Genomic DNA, 23,449 nt, shown 5'->3' on the forward strand with positions numbered 1-23,449 from the left:
GCGCCCCTCCCTCCTGGGCGTTTCCCCTCCGGCCCCGAAGCGCCCACCCCAGGCTTGTAACCTTCCCGCCTCGGGGAGCCTTTCACGGCCGCTTTTCACCCAGACGCTCTGCCGCCTACCAGTACCCCACCTGCCTCCCAGACCACACTCCGCCCGTCCCAGGCCCAGAGGATGGGAGTCCCCTTCCTCCGAGGTCTTCCCTCTTAGGTAGGAACGCAGCCATTTGCGGGAACTTGCCTGTCCTGGCAGCCGTCCTCCCAGCAGGACTCAGGGAGCCCTCACCGGCCTAACATCCTCCCTCACCCAGACCCCTCCGGGGCCTCGCGAGCCCTTTCTTGCCTTCGCTGTACCCGATCATTTAGTGGGAAAGGGAGGGTCCAAACTGCAGGAGAGGTGAGGTGGTGGCCTTCTCCCCGGCTCCGGGTCACGGCCCTTCTGACCCCTCGTGCTGCTTTCTAGCCCCACTCCTGCCCCTGCTGTCCACAGCAGGCCCGTGCACACTTGTGTTGCTCCTTGATGAGCTAGCTTGTTATTGGGGAAAACAGAAGGAATTCATGTTAACGAGATGGGAAAACAGAATGGCGCTTGGATTTCTTTAAAAAAAAAAAAGGGTAGGGGGTTTATAACATCTTTAAATAGGGATTATGGGAAGGACACATCAGAGGCAGCCAGATCCGGGATTTTGATTGGGGCTCTTGCTCAGGGATTCTTGCAGAAGTCCTCCCTACCTTCCACCAGAAACAGGAACAGCAGCACGGCGCCTGACTTTCAAAACCTTGCTGGCACCCTCTGCATATCTCTTGTCATCACTTTGGGTAGGGCATTGCAACCATGTATTTATGTGTCAGTCTCCTTTACTAGGGCGCATCCTAATTATAGGCAGGAACCATGCCTTATACTTATCCGAACTCACCGCCTTGAGCACCAGGTCTGGCACCAAGCAAATGCTCACTAAATGGTTGCTGAGTGAGCGAATGAATTATCGACAACTCAGCCGGACATACCATATCTCAGAGCAGGGGGGCCTGGGACCTCAGGGACTGAGGAGCCACTGCCTTCTCAGGTAGACTCCCCTTTGCCGAGGAAGGATCTTCTACTCCCCCTCAATTCCTATATTAGTCACCCCTTTCTCCGCCTCTTGAAATTTCCTTTATCCACAGTTGTCCTCTCTGGAGGGATTAGAAGCAAAGTTTCATGCAAAGGGTAGACCAAACTGATCTCGGCTATACTCGTGCTGCTTCCCTTATGTACTTCTTTTCTAATTGTAGCCAAGTTGCCTCTAAAACTTCAGCCCTTCTATAGGACGCTGGCCCAACCCCTTTTGTCCATATCAACCAGTTTTGAATAATTTTTAGTTTGATTCCTCCCAATCCTTTTATAATCAACATTCTTATTTGTAGACACAGCTAGCCATGTATCGTATCTTTCTACTGACAGTTAGATGGTGATAACATTAGCACAATTTGAGTGCTATCTGACCCATAAATGTGATTAATCAGTTACAGATCAAGTACTAAGTATTATTTTAAACTGACTTTATGTAATATTTAATGATTCATTCGCATTACCAAAAAGAACATGTATCTCTCAAAGTTACTTAAAGTTTTAAATGAATGGTTTTAGAATATTTGGTAGGGGGTGCTCAACAAAATGTATATGGTACATTAAAAAAAAATATTGATGATAGCTCGGCCAGTATGTTTCAGTCGCTGAGAGTGAACCCATGAACCCTGAGGTCATAGTTCGATTCCAGGTCAAGGCACATGCCCCTGTTGTGTGCTCAATCCCCAGTAGGGGGCATGCAGGAGGCAGCTGATCAATGATTCTCATCATCGATGTTTCTCTTTCTCTCCCTTCCTCTCTCTGAAATAAATAAAAACATTTTTTTAAAGAATTATGATAAACTGTCAACAAGCTCTATACTAAGTTTCCATTTTGGTTACAGAATTCGGAGGATGTTCGGTGTAAATGTATTTGTCCTCCCTATAAAGATATTCCTGGACATATTTATAATAGGAACATATCCCAAAAAGATTGGTAAGTATCCTGGATTGCTTAATTACCTGTCAGATTTCTTTCTGTGGTTGTCACTGTTAGCCCAGAATGTTCATCCAGTGTATTGTTTTCTTTTTAAGTATTTCTTTCTAAGCAAAAGTGTCAAATTCCATTTCCATTTGAAAAATTGAGAGTAAGACCCTGAGTGTATGATGTAAGCCTAAAGTAATATAGCAAAAACTCTAAGCCCCAGATAGGGTGGGTTTTCTATGGAAATGGGGCAGAGTTTGTGCCATCTAAACTTACTTCCTTTGCCCCCTTAAATTTTGGCCCTCTCTCTTGCTTTTCAGTGAAAGGTAAGCAAGCCTCATTTATCTGGGTTATAATTTCTACAGCTTGTAGGTTCTGGCGATATATTGCCAAATGTAGGAGACTATGTTTAAAAGTGTCAGAGACTCAGGAAGGAATGGATGAATCATGTACACCAGTTTCCCAGTTGGTGTGCCATGAATAGGTTATAGGTGTGATATTGATCCTTTCAGCTCTCAGGGTAATCAGGCAGGCATGTGATGATTGAGATCCTGACTGGCTAGCCACCAGCAGCCTTCTCTGTTTATCTCAGTGGATCTTGCAAATGCTAGCTTTTTCTGCATGTGCCATAAAATGGTTGGGAAACAGTTGTTTTGTCGCAGGATGGATGAGGTCATTCCCATGGAATTGTCATGTTTTTTGGTTTGTAACCTCAGTAGAATAATACCAGGATAGGCATAGAAGAAAAATAGCTCCAAATGCTGTGTGCTTTTACATGTATTTGATTTCATAGATAAACAGGCTACAAGAATTTGAAAGCAAAATTAAATTCGTGCAGTTACAATATTCCAAGCTGACTTGGAAAAAGAAAAGCAGCATTTGAGCTTGTTAATTTTTTTTTTTTGATGTTATTGTCTGCTCTTTTCATTTTGGTTCAATCTCATATTTGACAAGTATGTTCTTGAGAACTTCTTATGAATGTCCACATTCCACTTAAATTGTCTCATATTGCAAAGTGATTTAGCTATATTCTTACAGGTTTTATAGCAGCAAGTTATTGATATGATATAAGAAAGCTCAAATAAGTTTTAAGTTTTTCCTATAAATTTTCTAAATCTATAAAGCACTTACAGATAGGCAAGTTATGTTATGGCCTTATGAGGCCTCTAATATCCATCTGACCCTAGATATATACAGGGTGTCACCCTAAAATGTATACATACTTCACAGCTGATAGCTCAGTTGATGTTTCTTAACCCATTGGAATTAATAATTATTCAAAGTGTATATACATTTTTTTGGGACACCCTGTATTTACCTTTCAGCCTCCATTGTGCTCAGTTGTTAGCATTAATTCTTCATTGACTTCTGCTGTGTGACTTAAGAAAAGTTCGAGTTCTCTGGTTTGTGTTTAGGGTGAGATTTAAAGCCAAAAATGTCCTCCCTTTGGCTCTAGGGGGAGGTGTTGCCCAGTTCTTAAAGTGGTTGAGTTCTGTATCTGGGTTCTGTGTTTACAATTACTGGTCCTTCAGAACCAACCTTCCTGCTTCCTCTCCCCCCCCACAGTATCTAATCATTATTAAACTGTATTCTTCAAAAGAAACACGCAATACTCAGCACTTAGATTCTCAAGTAACTCTTAGGTACTGTTACTCAGGCTTCTGAAGTTGAAATGGGAAACTAAATGGGAGATAAGTCTGATATTCCTGAAGTTCAGAGAGATACAGGAGAGCTGACCTAGGAGACAGGAGCCCTGGATTTGGGTCCTTTTAGCTGGTAGTTTACTCTGTAACCTTGTGCAGGTGACTTCTCTGAAAGTGTTGGGCTGGATGAACTGTGATTCTGAGCTAGATACTCCTGTAACGGGATTTAGCTTTCTCTGCCCATTTTATGCCTGCATCCAGCTGGCTACATTCTTAGTCTTCTATATGTTTGGAACAGATATCACACACTTGTATGGTGTGAGTTGTGAGACCTTACCCTTATTTGAAATGCTACCATTGGAGACTTCTTTTTTATTATTATTACATACTACCTTTGTTTAAATTACAATTACTTTGTTAAGTGTAATTGATTGAACTTTTATCATTTATATTGTTTTGGGTTTTCTTTTTAAGCCACAGCACAGAAGAAATGAAACAAAACAAAACAAAAAGTACATTTTGATAGGGCAAATGGAAAGAGTCAGCCTAAAGCAGTGAGTGCCTCCAAGAAGGATGGTGGAAAGAGACAGGAAATTAGTAGAGTTCTTCTGGGAGCCAGAAATACCCAAGGAAGAAATGCCAAAAAGGGAAGAAAATTGACCAGCAGAAGGCAGGAAGACAGAAAAGTTTGCCTACTTTTGCTGAAGATAATCAGAGTAGTAGGCTCTTATTAGCTGGGGGAAGTAATAACTTAATTATTTTCTAGAATTGACAGGTTTCTGGGAAAATGCTTTTTTTATAGAATTGCTTTTTCATAAGCCATAAATATGTAGTTTGGAAAATAGAAAAACATCCAACAACAAAAACATTCAGCCTTTTATTTTTGATATACTTCTTCCAAGTAATCACTTTTCATTAAAAAATATTTTTGTTTTCCTAATCTTCCTTCTTCATGCTTTTCAATAGATATTTGCTCATTAAGACAAGTAATTATTTCTTACTGTAGCTTTGAATGTTCAAGTTTCAGAATTTACCAACTGCTAAGTATGATTAGCCATTTATATTCCAGACTGTGGCAATTAAGAATATTAGTTGATTCATAAAAGAGGTAATCTCATATTTCAACAATGCCCCAGGTCACTTTAAATCATTTAAAGCAGTTTTGCTTGGTAACTAAACAAGTTTGAATATGACTCAATCTGCTAAATAGGTTTTGATCCCATTTGGGATTTTTCAGGTGCATTATAAACTTCTAACAGTAGCACCTTTGAAAATAGTTACTATATATGTGTCTTTATGGTTTCTTAGACTTTTAGATCTTACCAAATTGCTGATATCAAGAGGAAATTGTTTCACTTCCCTTATTATTTGTTCCTTATATTCTTTCATTGGATAAGTTCAGTGATTATTCCAGATTTCAAGAAAGTTTTGATCAGTGTGAATAGAAAATCCAGCTAGACTTGAGCAGTATTTTATCTTTGTGTTTTTCAGCGATTGCCTTCATGTTGTGGAGCTCATGTCTGTAAGGGAGCCTGACATAGAAGCATACTGTCTGCGCTGTGAATGCAAATATGAGGAAAGAAGCTCTGTAACAATCAAGGTGAAAAACAAAAATCCATCTTTTCTGCTTCTGGAATAGTTCTTGATAATACTGAGACACGGAAAAATTTTTGACATAGGAATTCTATTTTAGTTACTCAAATACTGCTCTCCTCACCACTGACTTTACCTCCTTCCTCATCTCCCACCCCCAACCCCAAAGGCCTGCTCTCTGCCTGCCTCATTGAGTTGCTTTGTGGATTTAGATAAGGTAGATAGGTGTGGTATGTGTAATAGCACAAAAATACCCTACGTGTAATTAGCATATTCCAGAAAAATGTCCCAGCTTCTCTGTGGTCACATATGCCAGAAGATAGTGAGAATATAATGATTAGGCCCTCTTCTTCCTGCCCTCTCAACCCTTAAGAAGAATCATACATATAGTGACTCGTCTATTCTAGAAATATCACTTCTGGATTTTAAAATTTCCTTTCTTATTTGCTATAGGAAATGGAAGGTGGATCACTCTGATCACCATTTGGACCTCTAATAAGTTCAGTTACTTTACCGTGGTGACTAACGGTTCTCTCCCCAGTTTTTTCTATATGGACCTTCCCAATCCTTTCCCAAAAAGAGGGCACATGGGAAATCTGGGAATGGTCAGCTATAACAGTTACAAAGCTTTCTGGTGTGTTGGCCCTGTGGGAGAGCCCCTGCTGCAGCAGGGTGCGTCCCATAGAGAAATTCTCACTGTACTTCCTAATTTTAAACAAAAATTTTGATGTATAATTTATATACCTTAAAAGTAATTCACTGTAAGTGTATATTTCCATAAATCTTAGCAAATTTTTAACAATTTATAAAAATCTAGATTTAGAACATTCCCAAAACCCCAAAAAGGTCTCTCATGTCCCGCTCCTACCCTCAGTCCTAGGCAGTGGCTGTTCTGCCTTGTGTCTCTACAGGTCTGGACAGTTCATAAAGATGGATCATACAGTATGTGGTCTTCTGTGACTGGTTCTTTCACTTAGTATAATGTTTTTGAGGTTTATTCATGTTGTAACATATGTCAGTACTTAATTCCTTTTTATTGCTGAATGGCATTCTGTTATGTAACTATCCCACATTTTATTTATCCACTCATCAGTTGATAGACATTTGGATTATTTCCAGATATTTACTATTATGAATAATACTGTCATAAATATCTGCTTACAAGTCTTTGTGTGGCTAAGTTTTCCTTTCTTTTGGGTAGATTTCTTAGAGAGGTAAGTTTATGTTTAATTTTTAAGAGACTACCAGATTGTTTTCCAAAGTGGTTGTACCATTTTTCATTCCCCCCAGCAACATATGAGGGTTCAGTTTCTCCACATCCTTGTCAACATTTGGTATTGTCTGTCTTTAATTAAAGCCATTCTTGGGGATGTCACATGAATTAAGATCTCAAGAAAATCACTGGCCTAAAACATATTTTGAACATCTAAATTGATCTAAAAGAGTATTCTATTGAAATTCATCTGCATTGCATTTTCTGCTAGGGTTCTCTTATGTTGTCTTGACAGCACGAGGACACTGTATTCAGGTGAGAAAGAAAACTGCTATGCTAGCGGTGGTGATTAGCAGTAAGAGAAAATGGAGTTTTGAAGACTCACAAAAAGATCTCAACGACAAAATGCTTTTTTTTCTTTTTTCTTTAATACTTTGGTGAAGAATTGAATTTGTTTCTTATGTTCAAATCTGGTTGATATAGAAATCCTGTATGCTTAGCAGATAGACCAGTCTTCACTGCGGCTTTACTATGATTATACAGAATTCTGATTCCTTGGCTTGAACAGAGATGTAACTTATTTTCAATTTCCTTTAGGTTACCATTATAATTTACCTGTCCATTTTGGGTCTTCTACTTCTGTACATGGTGTACCTTACTCTGGTTGAGCCCATACTGAAGAGACGCCTGTTTGGACACTCACAATTAATACAGAGCGATGACGATGTTGGGGTAAGTTCTCAGCATGCCCTAGCTGACAGATCATCATCATGAAGTAATATAAATGTTCATGTACTGGAGCAGATAGTCAACTAGAGAAGCTAAAGATAGTTCTAATTTTAGCGTATGTCTCTTTATGAGGAAATTGCGTTGTAAAGCCACACATATGGTGGTTTAAACTGATGATCTTTAGTGAGTGTGTTATACCAGGCTTTGCTCTTCAGAACCCGGGTGCAATTTTCATTGCCTTCCCCTGTTTACATTGAGAAAAGCATCTGAGCTAGCTTTCTACCCACCTGAACACCTTCCCTGTTAGCATCACAGGGAATATCATAGGAGGTAAAGAGGCTTTAGCGAAGGAAAGTATGCAGACCATACTGTTCTTTTCTTAATGATGTGCAGCTTGATAACCTGCTGATGTTTTATATATCCTGTTATTCTTCTTAAAAATCTGTGATCTTTAACTCTAGAGAAACATAAAACCGTCACTCCAGATTCTCTTCCTATCGCTAAAACACATTTATACCCATCCATACAGTTGGTATAACTGTATGTGTACCTTACTCAACTTATACAGTTGGTATAATCAGTATATAAATGTTTTGTGGTCTGCTTTTTGTGTCAACATCATTCAGAAATGTCCAGAAAATGACATAGTCCACAAACTTGTTATTCATTTTAACTTAGAGGAATATATTGTTTGTTTTAATATCCTGTTTGGGCTTATTTCCAAATTTTCATTATTACATATATATATATAATTTTTTAGAAATTACTTCTTATTTTGAATTACTTTATTGGACTATGTTCCTTAAAGTGGGTAAAATTCAGTAAAGCTTCAAGAATCAATTCCAAAAGCTAACGCCAGGATGAGCCCTTGCTAGCCACAGTCAGAAGCCCTTTTACTCTTAAATGGCTTGTGGACCTGTTGGTAAAAGATGGGAAGGTGGATCCTGACTGGATGGCTTTAGTTATATCTACAAACAGAGCCTCCTTTTTTTTAAAAATATATATATTTTTTATTGATTTCAGAGAGGAAGGGAGAGGGAGAGATAGAAAGATCAATGATGAGAGAGAATCATTGACCAGCTTCCTCTTGCACACCCCCTACTGTGGATCGAGCCCTCAACCCGAGCACGTGCCCTTGGCTGGAATCGATCCTAGAACTCTTCAGTCCACGCTCTATCCACTGAGCCAAACCAGCTAGGGCCAGAACCTTCTTTTTGATCAATACATTATTGTCTCATGAATATCAGTTATGAATACTCAACTTATTTACCCAAGATTTCATTTTAGTTTTGTTAAAAACTTTCTTAGAAACACCTCTGTTTACTTCTTTTCCCCTTGTTCCCATTACAAAATGAGTAACTTTTTATTATCAGGTACCATGCTAGATATTAGCAATAAAGAGATGAATAAAACAAAGAGACATGTAATCAGGCCGGTGTGGATTAGTGGTTGAGCATCGACCCAGGAACCAGGAGATCTAAAGAGACATGTAATCAGGAACCAGGAGATCATGGTTTGATTCCTGGTCAGGGCACGTGCTCGAGTTGTGGGCTCCATCTGTGCAGGAGGCAGCCAATCAATGATTCTCATCAAAAGATAGGATTAGATAATTCTTTGTTGAAGGGGGCTGCCTACATTGTTCATTGTAAGATATTTAGCAGCATCCCTACCTCTACCCACTAGATGCCAATAGCATCTTCATCCCAGTCACGACAGTAAAAAATGTCCACAGACATTGTCAAATGTTTCTGGGGAGCAAAACCACCCTCAGTTGAGAACTAACATATGAAAATGTTATGTGTCAAAGGCCATATAACCATTTCATTATAAGGCACATAAATAAAAAGTCTCACTTAAACTACATCACTTACAGCATTAAATATCTAGTTCCTGCTTTTAGGAATAGATAATATCAAAGAACATAAAAGAAAGAGATGCATGCCCTAGCTGGTTTGGCTCAGTGGATAGAGCATCGGCCTGCGGACTCAAGGGTCCCAGGGTCGATTCCAGTCAAGGGCATGTATCTGGGTTGCGGGCACATCCCCAGTAGGAGGCGTGCAAGAGGCAGCTGAATCGATGTTTCTCTCTCATCGATGTTTCTAACTCGCTATCCCTCTCGCTCTCCCTTCCTCTCTGTAAAAAAATCAATAAAATATATTAAAAAAAGGAAAGAAATGGATGCACAAATGTGTAGACAAAAACATGTAGGAAAGGCATTTGATTGGTGGGGTCATGTGCTTAACCTTTTTGTTCACCAGTGATAGGTTCTCTGTGTAAGATGCCCATTTGAGAACATTGTTTCTGAGAGGCCCGGCTGACTCTTGAGTTATCTGTTAAACTATTGTCAGCAGAGGGGGATTTTCAGACCAAAGCTGTGAATTTATGGTAACAATCTGTTACCATGTAAAATAAAAAGAAGTTAAATTTAAATTCTACAGTTGTTGGTCACCCAAGATGAGAGTTCACTATGTGCTTTTAAAAGTGGTTTTGTTAAATTCTCAATTAAATTGTTTTAATTTTTGTTCATTGTAGAGTATTTTAAATCAAGCAAGAGTTAGTACAAATAGTTCCAAAGCTCACTGTAAGCAGTCACAATATTTACTGTATTATATATCCATGACACATCATTGCTATTATCAAAGCATTACATTAAAACATGTTTTGTATTTACTGTAATTTTATCAGGTGTGAAAAGAACAAACATATAAAAAGGGTAAATCTCTATTTGCATTCTCCAGGCCTCCATGACCATGAGCAGCTAGTTCAATCTTGTTCTGATAGGTGGAGAACAGACCAAAAAAATTACTGGTTTATTTAGTCCTTTAAATGTGTTCCTTAAAAAGATCCCCATCTCCCACCTTGAAGAGTAGATAGCAGGATTGTGAAATTGAGAGGTCCTCTGCTGAAAAAGTACATCCTTCTTCCTAATCTTGTTTATGTCAAAACAAGCCAATGGTGATAATATTTTATATACAAGTTCATCACCATATCCTTATAGTGTCATTTTAATCTACCTGAACAAAATCAGTATGTTTAGACAATATGACGCCAAGTCAAGGTTAGGTGAGCTTAAGTCTTGTGTTTGTGCTAATTAGTTAGATGACCTTGGATCGGTTTATTTCTTTGTGGGAAATCGAGTAATCCAACAACTTTACCCTTCCTCTTCCCTCACCTTATTTCTTATATCTTCAATACATTTTTACCTTTATGAAATTGTTATTATTTTCATTTGAAGATTAAAAAATTTAATAGGCTTTGCACAAGCTGTTACATAAATTAAGTGAAAAGTTGAGGGAATTTTGGGAAAGAAGGCAGGGAAAGATTATAGAAAACTTTTTGATGCAGTTATATACATGTCTTGGTATAAAAAGAAGACTAATCCTAGCTGGTTTGGCTCAGTGGATAGAGCATCAACCTGCGGACTAAAGGGTCCTGGGTTCTATTCCCAGTCAAGGATATGTACCTCAGTTGCAGACTGATCCCCGGCCTTGGTTGGGGCTCATGTGAGAGGCAACCAATCAACGTGTCTCTTTCACATCCACGTTTCTATCTATCTATCCATCCCTCCCTTCCACTCTCTCTAAAAAAACCAATGGAGAAATATCCTTGAATGAGGATTAACAAAAAAAAGAAGATCAGGTATTATAACAACACATGCTTATGGTTATATATAGGTATATGGTGTGTATAGCTTTCTATAGACATGCTGACGCCTGCCCTGGATATATAATAGAACCTTTACAAGCATGCGCAACAAGACCATGTTGTTTCTTTACTAGAGGCAAAGTTTAGTTTAAGAGATAAAACGTGTGCCCTAACTGGTTTGGCTCAGTGGATAGAGCTTCGGCCTGCAGACTGAAAGGTCCCAGGTTCGATTCCGGTCAAGGGCATGTACCTTGGTTGCTGGCACATCCCCAGTAGGAGGTGTGCAGGAGGCAGCTGATCGATGTTTCTCTCTCATTGATGTTTCTAACTCTCTATCCCTCTCTCTTCCTCTCTGTAAAAAAATCAATAAAATATATATTTTTTAAAAAGAGTTACAACTTGTGACTTGGATCCTATGTTGGAACATTTAGAAGCTTTGTTAACCAGGGTTTGGGAAAAAGAGATCAAGAAAAAGGCAAACAAAAGCAGTAAGTTTTTAATGCTTTTTGTCCTTTAGGCAGCTGTGTTTATATCTCCTTCACAGATAGATTAGCACAGTGGTTTCCCCTGTAATGACTACAAACATCAGTGGCATTGGTTTACTTTGACCAGGATAAGTTGTTTTTTTACACAGATACCTGGGTAAGCCTTCAATAGCCTCTTTCCTAAGGCAGCAACTAGCATAGAAGCCATAGTGCTCAGCATTGAAAGATTCAAGTCTTTTTTGAAGAGAAATTCTGAAGCAGTAATTCTTACTGCCCTTGGTAATAGAGGGTAATTTTAGCACATGCGGTGTCTCTTTTCATCACAGATTGGGGAAGGGGTAAACCAGTCCATTTAGTGTATATGGTGAGGGGGCAAAATCTTATCAACTCATCTCCCAGGGTGAATGTGGCCCCAGCTGTCAAGTAACAATTCTAATATAATGGGAGTCAGGTAAGATAGGTCTTTCCTCTGCTCCAGTTCAACTATACAGTATTGAGTGAAGCAAGGAAAAGTCCTACTTTCTGTGTCTGTAGCATACCGATTTTAACATGAAAATAGATTTTCTTGCCCTACCCGTTAGCGAAGATTCTCTTTAACATAAATGACCACTGTCTTTATCTTCGGTCCCTGCTTCTTAAGGGAAATGTCTTTGGAAATGGTGATTCATGAGAACATGACACAGATACCTCCTCATCGCTTATGCCACTTGAACCACCTGTTTCTGCAGTTGAGTTCAGCCTACTTCTAGCAGTTGAGGGCCTAGAAATGCTTGGGCAAATAGATGGTCTATTCTTTGAAAAACCCAGCTGCTTCTGTCTCTGGCTGAACAACTGCTGTTTTGTGTGTATGTTTTACACCAATTATGCCATCTCTTATGGTCTCCATTCCTGGCCTTTCAGGATCACCAGCCATTTGCAAATGCCCACGATGTGCTGGCCCGCTCCCGCAGTCGAGCCAATGTGCTGAACAAGGTAGAGTATGCCCAGCAGCGCTGGAAGCTTCAAGTTCAAGAGCAGCGGAAGTCCGTCTTTGACCGTCATGTTGTCCTCAGCTAATTGAGAATCAAATTCGAGGTAACTAGAAAGCAACAATGCAGGCAACTGGAAAAAAACTGACTGATTTTTCCTGGGTTTTGTTTTCACACCCTATTGATTTCACCAACTCTTGCTGGAAAATTCAAAACCCGAAACAAAAACGTGCTTGGAATTTTTTTCTTGTTAACATATTAATAGAGACATTTTTTAAAGCACACACCAAGCATACACGCCAATAAACCTTATCCTATTTGTGACAAAGTACATCTGCCTATAAATTACCTTGAAGTCCTTTACCTGGAACAGGCATTCTCTTTTTTCACCACACAGTTTTAACTTGGTTTTCAAGATAATTTTCAGGTGGTTTTGTTTTTTTGGCAGGGGAGGGAAGGGATGTGTGGGAACTGCTTAACATAACTTTCTCAAGTCACTTTACTAAAAAAACTTTTGTAAATAGACTTTATCTTATATTTTTAAGTTTCATTTCTATATTGCAGTGTGGCCAGCCGCATCAAAGCCCTGACTTATCCTTTTTGAATTTTGCACTGACTGTCTTTAGGTATCTGGTTGGCCAGCAGCTGTACTTTATGGTAAACTAGGTCTGAAATGCCTGGTGCCTCTTCACAAAATGCAGATTTTCTTTTAAGTACTGTGATGTGTGATGCAGTGCATCCTAAAACAAACTGGCCACTTTCTAGTTTACTCTAATGACTAAACATAGTCTTGGCATGAGTGGTCTTTCTCATCCCCTAATATCTTTAGGATGAATCCTAAGGACTTGGATACTTGCAATAAAGAAGTTTTCTTTTAAACCAAGCCATGGATTGATGACATACACATACTGTCAGCATTTTTGGTCAGGTTGAGAGGGAGCTTCTTTGAGCTGTGGTGTGTGCTGCTTGAACAAGTAATGGAGTTCTGTGTGCCTCCCTCTGCAGGGATAACAGTCACTGGATAACTGGCTTTTTTCTTCCTATGTCCTCTTTGGAATGGAACAATAAAAATAATTTTTGAAAAACCTACCAGTGTATCTATGTCTCAACTTTTCTCCTCTCCCTCTTTTGCTATATGATGAACTTAGAGATGCAAAGGCATGTGCACCCTATTGTGAGATCTGTTTTAGACCAGTCTAATCATAAAACATTGGTACTAAATTGCGTGTGTGTGTGTGTGTGTAGAGAGAGAGAGAGAGAGAGAGAGAGAATGTATGGGTACTAAGGCCTCTGAAAGTATACATATGCCATTTTGATATATTGGGAGATTTAAAATGCATGTTATAAGAAATTCTTGGCAAAAAATTATAATTAAATTAAATTCATAATTATAAAGTTTTAGAAGCTATTAATGGATTTTTTAGTTAATGAAAAACAATTTTTCAGACCTACAAATTTAACCTAAATTATTGATTTTATTGTTAATATTAAAATGTGTCATTTCAACTACACCCAAGTGAAATTTATGTCAAGGATTCAAGACTGGTTGAATATTCGAAGATCACATCAACAGGCTAGAGAAGGAAAATGAAATGATCCTATTAATAGATGCAGAAAAAGCAAACCTCAACACCCATTTATGAAAAAATAAAACACAAAAAGAAACACCTCAGTAAAGTAGGAATAGAAGAGAACTTCCTCATCTAGGTAAAGAATATCTACAGAAACCCACAGCTTACTTAATGGTAAAAAGTGGAAGTGTTCCTGCTAAGATGAGGAACACGGCAAGGTGTCCTCACCACTGCTTTTCAGCATTGTACTGCAAATCCTAGCTAATGCTGTAAGACAAGAAAAGGTATACAGATTGGGAAGGAAGAAATAAAATTGTCTGTTTCAGATGAAATGATCATCTATGTAGAAAATAAAGAACCACAAAACAAAAACCTCTTAAAAAGAATGATTATAGCAAAGTTGCAGGATAGAAAGTTAACATACAGTAGGTAATTGCCTTCCTATATTCTAGCAATGAACAAATGAAATTAAAAACAATACCATTTACCAATACCAGTCCCCAAAGTGAAATAGGTATTAAGTCTAACAAAATATGTACAAAATATATATGAGGAAAACTATAAAAATAATGGAAGAAATCAAAGAAGGATTAAATAAACAGAGATACTCAATGTCCATGAATAGGAAAACTCAATACTGTCAAAATGTAGGTTTTTCTAAACTTGATCTATAGATTCAATACAATCCCATTGAAAATCCCAGCAAGTTACTTTCTGTATTTCAACAAACTGACTCTAAAGTTTATATCAAGAAGCCAAAGAACCAGAAAAGCCAACACAATATTAATGTAGAAGTACAGAGGAGGAGTGACAATATCCGATTTGAAGAATTACTGTAAAGTTATAGCAGTCAAGTTAGTGTCAGTGTAGTACTGGCAGAATAGATCAATAGAACACAACGGAGAGCCTTAATAGACTCATACAAATACAGTCAACTGATCTTTGACAAAGAAACAAAGGCAGTACAATGGAGGGGGAGAAAAGCTAGACACAGACCTTATGCCTTTCAAAATATTAACTCAAAATGGACTACAGACCTAAATGTAAAACACAAAACTATAAATGCCCAGAAGATAACAGGAGAAAATCTAGATTACTGTTGGTTTGGCAATGACTTTTTAGATATAACACCAAAAACACAAATCATGAAAGAAATAATTGATAAGCTGGACTTCATTAAAGTTAAAAACTAATGCTCTGAAAGACATTGTCAAGAGAAGTAGAAGACAAGCCACAGACTAGGAGAAAATATTTGCAAAAGACATATCTGATATAGTATTATTATCTAAAATAAACAAAGAACTCTTAAAACGCTACAATAAGACAACCTGATTAACAAAAGGGCCAAAGACCTGAACAGACACCTTACCAAAGAAGATATGTAGATGGCAAATTAGCATATGAAGAAGTGCTCCACATCATATATTCTAATAGGATATATTAAAATGACCTATTAGAATGACCAAAATCCAGGACACTGAAAACACCAAATGCTGATATGGATATGGAGCAACAGGAAATCACATTGCTGATGAGAATGCAAAATGGTATGGCCAATTTGGAAAACAGTTTGACAGTGTCTTACAAAACTGTATAACATACCCTTACTAAAAAACACAACAATCATAATCCTTGGTATTTACCTAAATGAGTTGAAATTGTACAGACACAAAAACCTGCACATAAATTTTTATAGCAGCTTTATTTAAAGTTGTCATAACTTAAAAGCAACCAAGATGTTCTTCAGTAGGTGAATGGATAAATGGAGTATATCCAGACAGTGGGATATTCCGTGCCAAAAAGAAATGATCTATCAAACCAAATTAAAAATACACAGAGAAACCTTAAATGCGTATTACTAAATAAGCCAATCTGAAAAGGCTACATACTATATGATATTCTGGAAAAGGCAAAACTATGTGTGGAGGCAGTAAAAAAATCAGTGGTTGTCAGGTATTGGAAGGGAGGGATGAATAGGTGGAGCACAGAGGCTTTGTAGAACTGTAAAACTATTCTGTACTTGTCGTTGTACAGTTGTCAAAACTCATGGAATATACACCACCAAGAGTGAACTCTATGTACACTACAGACTTTGAGTGATAATGATGTCAATATTGGTTCATCAATTGTAACATATATTTGGGTGGGATGTTGCTAGTGGGGAAGAATGGGTGTGTGTAGGGGCAGGTGCTATATGGGAACTCTACTTTCTGCTCAGTTTTGCTGTGCATCCAAAATTGCTCTAAAAAATACAACCTATTTAGAAGCCAACAAATTTAATAGATATTTTAATAAACTAGGTTCACATGGCTCTTCCTGGTTATGGCCTTAATCTCTATTTAAAGAATATTGACTAATATTGCACATTATGAGGCTATTACTTAAAGATAATTCTGATATAAAATAATATAACCCCCATGGTATGGGCACTTTGGAAAACAGTTTGATAGTTTCTTACAAAACGGTATAACATACCCTTACTATAAAACCCAGCAGTCACAATCCTTGGTATTAGGCCTTTTCCAGGATGTCACATAGTATGTAGCCTTTTCAGATTGGCTTCTTTATTTAGTAATACGCATTTAAGGTTTCTCTATGTATTTTGAATTCGGCTTGATAGATCATTTCTTTTTGACACTGAATATTCCACTGTCTGAATATACTCTATCCATTCACCTACTGAAGAACATCTTGGTTGCTTTTAAGTTATGACAACTTTAAATAAAGCTGCTATAAAAATTTATGTGCAGGTTTTTGTGTGTTTATAAGATTTCAACTCATTTAGATGAATGGGGGAGCATTCTTTTTACAAAAGACTTTGTTACAGGAGTCCAGTTTCATAAGTAAACCTTTCTACTTGGTATTATGTGTTGTCATATCTACATGTTAGGTTGGAAAAAAAAACACACAGCTAAACCAGAACTGAGCAGTTCTGTTTAACTGTAAGCTACTTTGCATATTGTTACTAAATGATCACCTATAAATCAGGGTAAATTTCACCAAATCCAAAATACAGCATCGTGGTGACAATACTCAGGTAAGAGACTCTGCTCCAGAGTGGCCCATGGGGGAGAATAAGAATATGATTTATCGGAAAATCCCTAGGTACTCTTGGTAAATGATGAATTTTGTCAGCTACCTGATTATTATCTTTATCAATTATGCCTATATGTTAAAAGATTCAGATTTTGCTGGTGACTAATTCATCTGGAGTAGTGGAAAGGGTTTTGGTTTGCAAGTCAAGAGACCTAGGGTCTGGCCCCTGCTCTGCAACTAGCTCTGCAACCTTAGCCAAGTTACATCCCCTGAGGGATTGGGTAAGAGGATTTCTAAGGTTCCTCCATCCCTAACTTTCCATAACTCAATTATAGGTGTAGTTGTAGCTTTGTTTCTCACATGCTAGATATTATTAATGTCTCTGCAAGTTGAAGCTTTTATGCTCAGCAGAGCATCCAAAAATCTATTTAGAATGTTATCATCAAGACCTCATTTATTTCCCAGAAGAGCTCTAGGACAGAAACCGGAGACCTTTCCAAGATAGGTGAATTTGTTACTGTGCGTGAAATCTGGGACTGCCAGACCCCAGCACTAATAGTTTGTGTTGCTTTCTTTTAAAAACTACTCAGTTTCTACAAACATGTCCAGCTTCCACTAGACTTCCTTGATTATTACTGCATTTTGCATTCTATCACTCCATTGTGTTGTAGCTAAATGTTCTTTGAATAAAAGGTGAGCATGTTTAACTGCTACTACATTGAGTAGTGAGCTTTTGGTATACCTTCCCGAAGCAAGCACTGATGAGTGAACTTTTTGGAAATGCTCAATAGAAAAGCTTCTCATGGGTGTGTCTCCAGACACAAGGCTCTATTTCCTAGGATAAAGCAAAGTCTTGTTAAAGCCTAGACATTTCTAATTACCTGTAGCATATGCAAATTATTCAGATTTCATGAGTCAAGGTTTACGATAATATTAAATGATCTGTCAGAATAAAACCATTCTCAAAAAGTTTGTGTGTGTGATTGGCTTTGATGGCATCTGCCTTATGTTTGGTGTCCTGTTGTGTCACTTGTCAGCCATAGGCAGAAACAAGGCTCTGCTGTCCTCAGAAATGTAGAAATACAGGCTCCGTACGCATTGTGCCATCGTTTTGTAGCTTCTGCCATACTTGTTCTTTATCTACTCTCTACTGTCTATCTCTGGCTTGGGAATTTCCTAACCATTTTCTCTCAGCAACTTTTTCTTTTTGACACAATGTTGGCTAATCTCCCAGAGATTTTTGTTTTACGTTAGTTATTTCAGGTCATTTGGTCAGTAATTAGGAATCTTTCGCTTCCTGTTTCTCTGTTTTGATTTTTCACTGGACCTATCACACTTATTTCATTCCCCCACTCCCACCCCCCTCTAAGGAGGAGTTTTTCCTGGCATTTACCCCTTTTCCAGCCTGTCTCCACATGATTTATTATAATTCTCCTTAACCCTTAACCCCCACCCCGTGCCCTTTCTGTTTCCATAGTCATTTGTCCTTCAGTAGCCACACTAGATAGGCTAGGCTTTTTCACAGGAACTGTACTACATTTTTTCACACTTGAATTGTAGTGCGTAGAGACTGCTCCACCCATTACATAGTGCAGCCTGCAGAGTTTTTGCTCCCCTCAGGTAGGGAAACAAGTGACAGTGTTATCTAATCCTACCCATAAGCATTAGGGCTGAGGATATGTTTTTATTGATGAGAGAGAGAGAGAGAAAGAGAAAGAGAGAGATGAGAGAGAAACATGGATTGTCGCAACTGGGGATCGAACCCACAACCTAGGTATGTGCCCTGACCTGGAATTTAAACCTGAAACCTATTGGTGTACAGAATGATACTCCAACCAACTGAGCCACCTGGCCAGGGCATTACAGTGAATTTTTAAGAGTAAATGATTCCTTTTTTATTTTTGGATTTGCCTCTAGCACATCAGGTATTATTTAGAAAGGCTATGCTGTGAGGTGGCATGATCGTTAACTAGTTTGTAATTTCTCCAACGTGTATTTTAAATATTGTGGTATTTCAGTGTTTCCCAAATGTCAGTTATTTGCATACACCTTCACAGTCTTCATTATCTGTTCCACCTGTACGGGTATTTACTATTTTTCTTCAAACCAATTCACATTTTTTACTCAAGTAGATTTTATTTTTAAAAGTTGTATCATACTATAAATGTGAAATCAGTATAATTCACAATACATAGACAGGAAGAGTTAAATATTATTAGAGCCTAGCTAAAAAGTACCGCTTGTTGAAGGCTCCCATCTGAGGAGGATCAGAAAGCCTTTGGGAGTGTAGGAGACACTATCACCAGACTAACTATATCCATGTAATCATTGGAACTGGAAGAGAATTGAAAGGCAGTAATTTTCTCACCAGGTGAGTCAGTATTATTTCATGCTGTTTCTGTGCAGCATCAAAAATCCTCCCTCTTGCCCAGCTGGTTTGGCTCGGTGGATAGAGCGTTGGCCTGTGGATTGAAGGATTCCAGGTTCGATTCCGGTCAGGGGCACATGCCCAGGTTGTGGGCTCGACGCTCAGTGTGGCATGCAGAAGGCACCAATCAATGTTTCTCTCTCATCACTGATGTTTCTAACTCTCCCTTCCTCTTTGAAATCAATAAAAATGTATATTTTTAAAAAATCCTCCCTCTTACTACCCATAGAATATTGTAACCCATCTGGTTTTCAGAATGAGCTCAAAAACTATACATCAAAGCAGAACAGTCTTTAAAACATTGATCTCTGAGAAAACTGATATTTGCTCTCCTTGGATTTGCCCAAATGAATAAACGTGGTATGTTTCCAGGTTCACAAAGAAATGATGGACAGTAGATGTTACTCTAATCTGCCGGAAAAAGTGCCCGTCTTCCCTGATTCTGCCCACCTGCCGCTGACCAGGTCCTTCTGTCTGGACCCCATGGTCACCCTCCACTGGTACCCCGAGGCCCCGGTGCCATCCCCTTACCTTGAAGACCTGCCGTTGCTGCCCTTGTCCAGTGATTCGCTGGTCCTGGAAAATTACAGTGAGCCCTGCCCCTTCTCCTTCCCAGTGCCTTATCCAAATTACAGGAGGTGCGACTACTCCTACGGGCCCTCCTTCATCCGGAAAAGGAATGAACGGGAAAGGCAGCGTGTGAAGTGTGTCAACGAAGGCTATGCCCAGCTCCGACATCACCTGCCGGAGGAGTACCTGGAGAAGCGACTCAGCAAAGTGGAAACCCTCAGAGCTGCAATCAAGTACATTCATTACCTGCAGTCTCTCCTGCACCCTGATAAGACCAAGACGGAGAACAACCCTGGCAAAGGTCCCACCATCACAGCAGCTGCCAGCCGCCACACAGACCCCATTTTTAGGATCATTTGACTCAGTGGTTCCAAATAGAAACAAATCATATCACAAAATTGGGTTTCATGCCGTCATGCAGTAGTTTTCCCTAAATGAAATTTCTGTGTGGGCAGGTAATAGCTCGGATTAACCTGTGCTGGATATTTCTTGCCTGGGTCTCAGGTGCACTAAACATCATCTCTAGATTGAGAAGATGCTTCTTAAGCTCTTTAGGGGAGCCAGAGTCCCAGGATTCTCTATACCTCTCACCTTGCCCTTCTCACACCCTTCGCCAGAGTCTCAGCCGGTAGAAACTTAAAAGCATTGTGTGAGGAGTGGTTCCTGAATACTAGTAGTGCACTTTGCTAACCCTCATGCTAATAAGCAAATACAACGAACTCCCTTGATTTGTCAAAGTTTGGTGTTTTTTATGATTTGGGGTTGACAATAAATCTATGCCTTACCCATGTCATGATGGGGAAGTGTCGCAGATCTGTGGCAAAAGTAGTTAACAAAACCTTGTCATTTCAAGTTTTTTTCAGAGTCATCTTTTTCCTGCACAGAGAATACTTCCGTAGGCAGCTTAGTGTAGAGGGTAAGAGGTCAAGCTCTGGAATCAAACTGCTTCAATTTAAACTGTGACTCTGCAGCTTCCTCTCCATGTCTCAGCTCTTCATCCACAGAATGAGAATAAAAAGAATAGCAACTACCCAATACGTTTATTATGAAGGTTAACAGGTTAGCAGTGCCTGGCACATAGTAAGTATTTATAACCTTTGTTATTGGTGTCATTATTATCCTCGTCTTGTTTTGTCCATAGCATCTCTATTCTCCGGGTTCTTTAAGCCAGAAAACCTGCAGCTGCCTTCACCCCTGGGAAGGACATTCGCTGCCCCATATTTTGGAGTTTGCCTTCAGAATGTCTGTTCCTCTTCCCATGACTAGGCTCAGCTTTTCCTTCTCCCTTAGCTCCCAGGTCCCATCTGTCACCAGGCTCAGTCAGGACTTCCAGTACACTGTCACACTCATCTCCACTGTGATTCTTCATGACGTCTTCCCACCCCAGCCATTACTTGCTTCTTTGTTTCGTATACACATTTCTGTGCAGTTTCTCTCCTATCCTCACACGCCATTACACACCTCTCTGTCTTCTTCAGTAGACTGTAAGCTCCTTGAAGATAGGGACCAGTCTTACTCTTCCTGTTCTCTTAGCACCCAGCACAGAGCCTCAAGTCAGGCAGGTGTTGTCAAGAAATATTCGGTGTTACTATTTTCCTCTTCCTACCCTGTTACCTGTCTGGGTAACTGTTAACAGGCTCCTCCCTGGCCTCCCCGGCTCTGTTCTCAACTGGCTCCATCCTCACTCTGTTGTTCTTCCTTAAAGCATTACATGCCACTTCATTGCTCAAACCCCAGGACAACGGCCTATTGACTACCACATGTTTTTTTATTTGTTTTGTTTTTTACGTTTATCTGCTTGGTTTTCAAGGCACCCACCAATCTGGCCCCTTCCCAAATATCCACACCTTGATTTTTCCCATAAAACCCATTCCTACCCCAAAAAGAAAGATAGTTTTGCAAATGCATCCTTCCCTGTTAGCTCTTGCTTCCTACCTAAATTGGAATAGTCCTCTATGGAAATCCTACCTGTCTTATTTAGGAATCCTCCTCTCACTGCCAGGGACTTCACTGGTTTTTCTTGGATTCTAACTTTGTGCAGCAAAGACCTCAGCCTTTAGGTATGTAGTCCTGGGTAACAGTCATTCTGAGTATTAAGTTAGGCTCTGTGAGAGCAGTCATCGGGTAGGATGCTTTGGGCTGTAAGGAAGAAAAAAATCCAATCCAGATTGGTATAATCAGTAAAGGCTCGTGTAACTGAAGCTTCTCCTAAGGCTGCCCTAAGGCCAGGCTCAACCGTCACCCACCACCTGTCTTCTTTAGGTCTACCCCTTGCCTTCCTCTGGGAAGTTTCAGTGTCCCAGAAAGGCTGTCAGAGCTCCCAGAACCACACACTTCCTTATTGCTTAGAGTAGGAAAGAGAGTCTATAACCCAGGGTGTTCCCAGCAAAAGTCCGGAGCGCCCCGGGAACATGTCTGTGCCTAGCCAGTCCCTGCAGCCAGGGGGACGGGATGTGCTGATTGACATGTCCCACCTGTGGAGCTGGGGGTACCCTCAGCCTCTCCTAACCACATGGGCCTCAACTAGAGACAGGAACTGGTGGCACGGGAATAGTAATGTGGGAGAGACACCCCCGAATGTCCCTACGTCCTGTTTTGGTATTCTCCACGGAACACTGCCGGGCACACAACCGGTGCCCAAGGACTGACTGACAGGTGTCTCAAAATACCAACCTCTCCCCTGGATGTTCATGAGAGCAGAAGCTAGGCTTCTATTGCTCTGGTCCCTGCTGTCCTCTCCTGCCACCCCAAGTGGTCACCTCACCTCTGCTTCTCACAGAGCCCTGTCTGTTACAGACATGCCCACACCTTCGTTACTTTGTTTTAAACTGGGAACAAATTCTATGTGAGAGTCCCTAGTCCAGGCAGTGGCTCCCCCACCTGGCCGCCTGCTGTCTGAGGGTGGAGCCAGATCAGTAGTCCTGAGTCTGAGGGTCAGCCCCCTCCCTCGCAAGGCTTCCCACTATGGCTGGCTCTTCTGGGCCGTGGGCAAGCCTCGGCTTTTGGGAATTGAAGCTACAATGACCTTTCTCTCCAATAGCCTCCTCACCCCCTCTTCAAAGAGAAAGATGGAGAATAACACCCCCACCCCTTCTCCCCGCACCTGCCTTCCAAGGCCCCCTGTCACTCCTCTGCACATGCCCAGTACACTCAGCCCACAGTGTTCCCCTGGCTCACACCCATGGCAACCTGCTTGGCAACCTGGAGTCAGTTGGGCTGAGGTCTGAGTCCAACTGTCAAAAGGGGCCAAGGCCGAGGTGGAGGAGGCTGGGCTGTGGGTAAGTCTGCCTGTGGGTTCAGACCTGTGGACTGTAGCAGGGCAGACCCTCACGGGCTCTGCTGGGCAGGGGCAGCGCGGTCGTGGGCCTGAGTCACAGCTGCTGCCTCTGAGCAGGTAGGGAGGCCTCATCCTGGGATCTCAGCGGGCCTGGGGCTGAGTTGGTCCTACAGGTGACTGGGTCGGGACGGAGGTCTGGCTTGGGCTGGGGGTCAGTTTGTCATCAGGGTTAGGATTTGTGAAGCGAAGTATGGCCTTACCCTCAG

General features: G+C 40.2%; 3 protein-coding genes across 4 annotated transcripts in view; all 3 read left to right on the top strand.

The window, feature by feature from the left end:
- Positions 1-1,945: 1,945 nt before the first annotated feature.
- Positions 1,946-19,752, top strand: TMEM9B (TMEM9 domain family member B). 2 transcript variants are annotated; one of them, XM_015563731.1, is made up of 5 exons: positions 1,950-2,037; positions 5,160-5,268; positions 7,072-7,206; positions 12,234-12,407; positions 19,709-19,752. In XM_015563731.1, the coding sequence occupies exons 2-4, from the start codon at positions 5,185-5,187 to the stop codon at positions 12,387-12,389; spliced, it is 375 nt and encodes a 124-aa protein (XP_015419217.1). In that variant the 5' UTR covers positions 1,950-2,037; positions 5,160-5,184; the 3' UTR covers positions 12,390-12,407; positions 19,709-19,752. The 2 variants fall into 2 exon arrangements, with proteins under 2 accessions (XP_015419218.1, XP_015419217.1); XM_015563732.1 differs by lacking the exon at positions 19,709-19,752 and having other exon boundaries at positions 1,946-2,037; positions 12,234-13,390.
- Positions 16,890-20,744, top strand: ASCL3 (achaete-scute family bHLH transcription factor 3). Its single transcript, XM_006763479.2, has 2 exons — positions 16,890-16,909; positions 19,709-20,744. Exon 2 carries the CDS (start codon positions 19,721-19,723, stop codon positions 20,264-20,266), a length of 546 nt encoding a protein of 181 aa, XP_006763542.1. The 5' UTR covers positions 16,890-16,909; positions 19,709-19,720; the 3' UTR covers positions 20,267-20,744.
- A 2,122-nt stretch (positions 20,745-22,866) lies between these two features.
- Positions 22,867-23,449, top strand: part of LOC102752369 (chromosome unknown open reading frame, human C11orf16) — a 10,485-nt gene continuing 9,902 nt past the window's right edge. Inside the window, exon 1 of the mRNA XM_015563728.1 lies at positions 22,867-23,184. The gene's annotated coding sequence lies outside the window, so the exon portion shown is untranslated. The remainder of the gene's footprint in view (positions 23,185-23,449) is intronic.

This window comes from Myotis davidii, unplaced genomic scaffold, assembly GCF_000327345.1.
Source record: "Myotis davidii unplaced genomic scaffold, ASM32734v1 scaffold118, whole genome shotgun sequence".
Lineage (NCBI taxonomy): Eukaryota > Metazoa > Chordata > Mammalia > Chiroptera > Vespertilionidae > Myotis > Myotis davidii.

Excerpts from the sequence above, each read along its gene's own strand:
- TMEM9B (XM_015563732.1), top strand. The coding sequence starts at position 5,185 with ATGTCTGTAAGGGAGCCTGACATAGAAGCATACTGTCTGCGCTGTGAA. Across the intron at positions 5,269-7,071 it reads GAAGCTCTGTAACAATCAAG|GTTACCATTATAATTTACCT; the intron begins GTGAAAAACAAA and ends AATTTCCTTTAG. Across the intron at positions 7,207-12,233 it reads AGAGCGATGACGATGTTGGG|GATCACCAGCCATTTGCAAA; the intron begins GTAAGTTCTCAG and ends CTGGCCTTTCAG.
- ASCL3 (XM_006763479.2), top strand. The coding sequence starts at position 19,721 with ATGATGGACAGTAGATGTTACTCTAATCTGCCGGAAAAAGTGCCCGTC.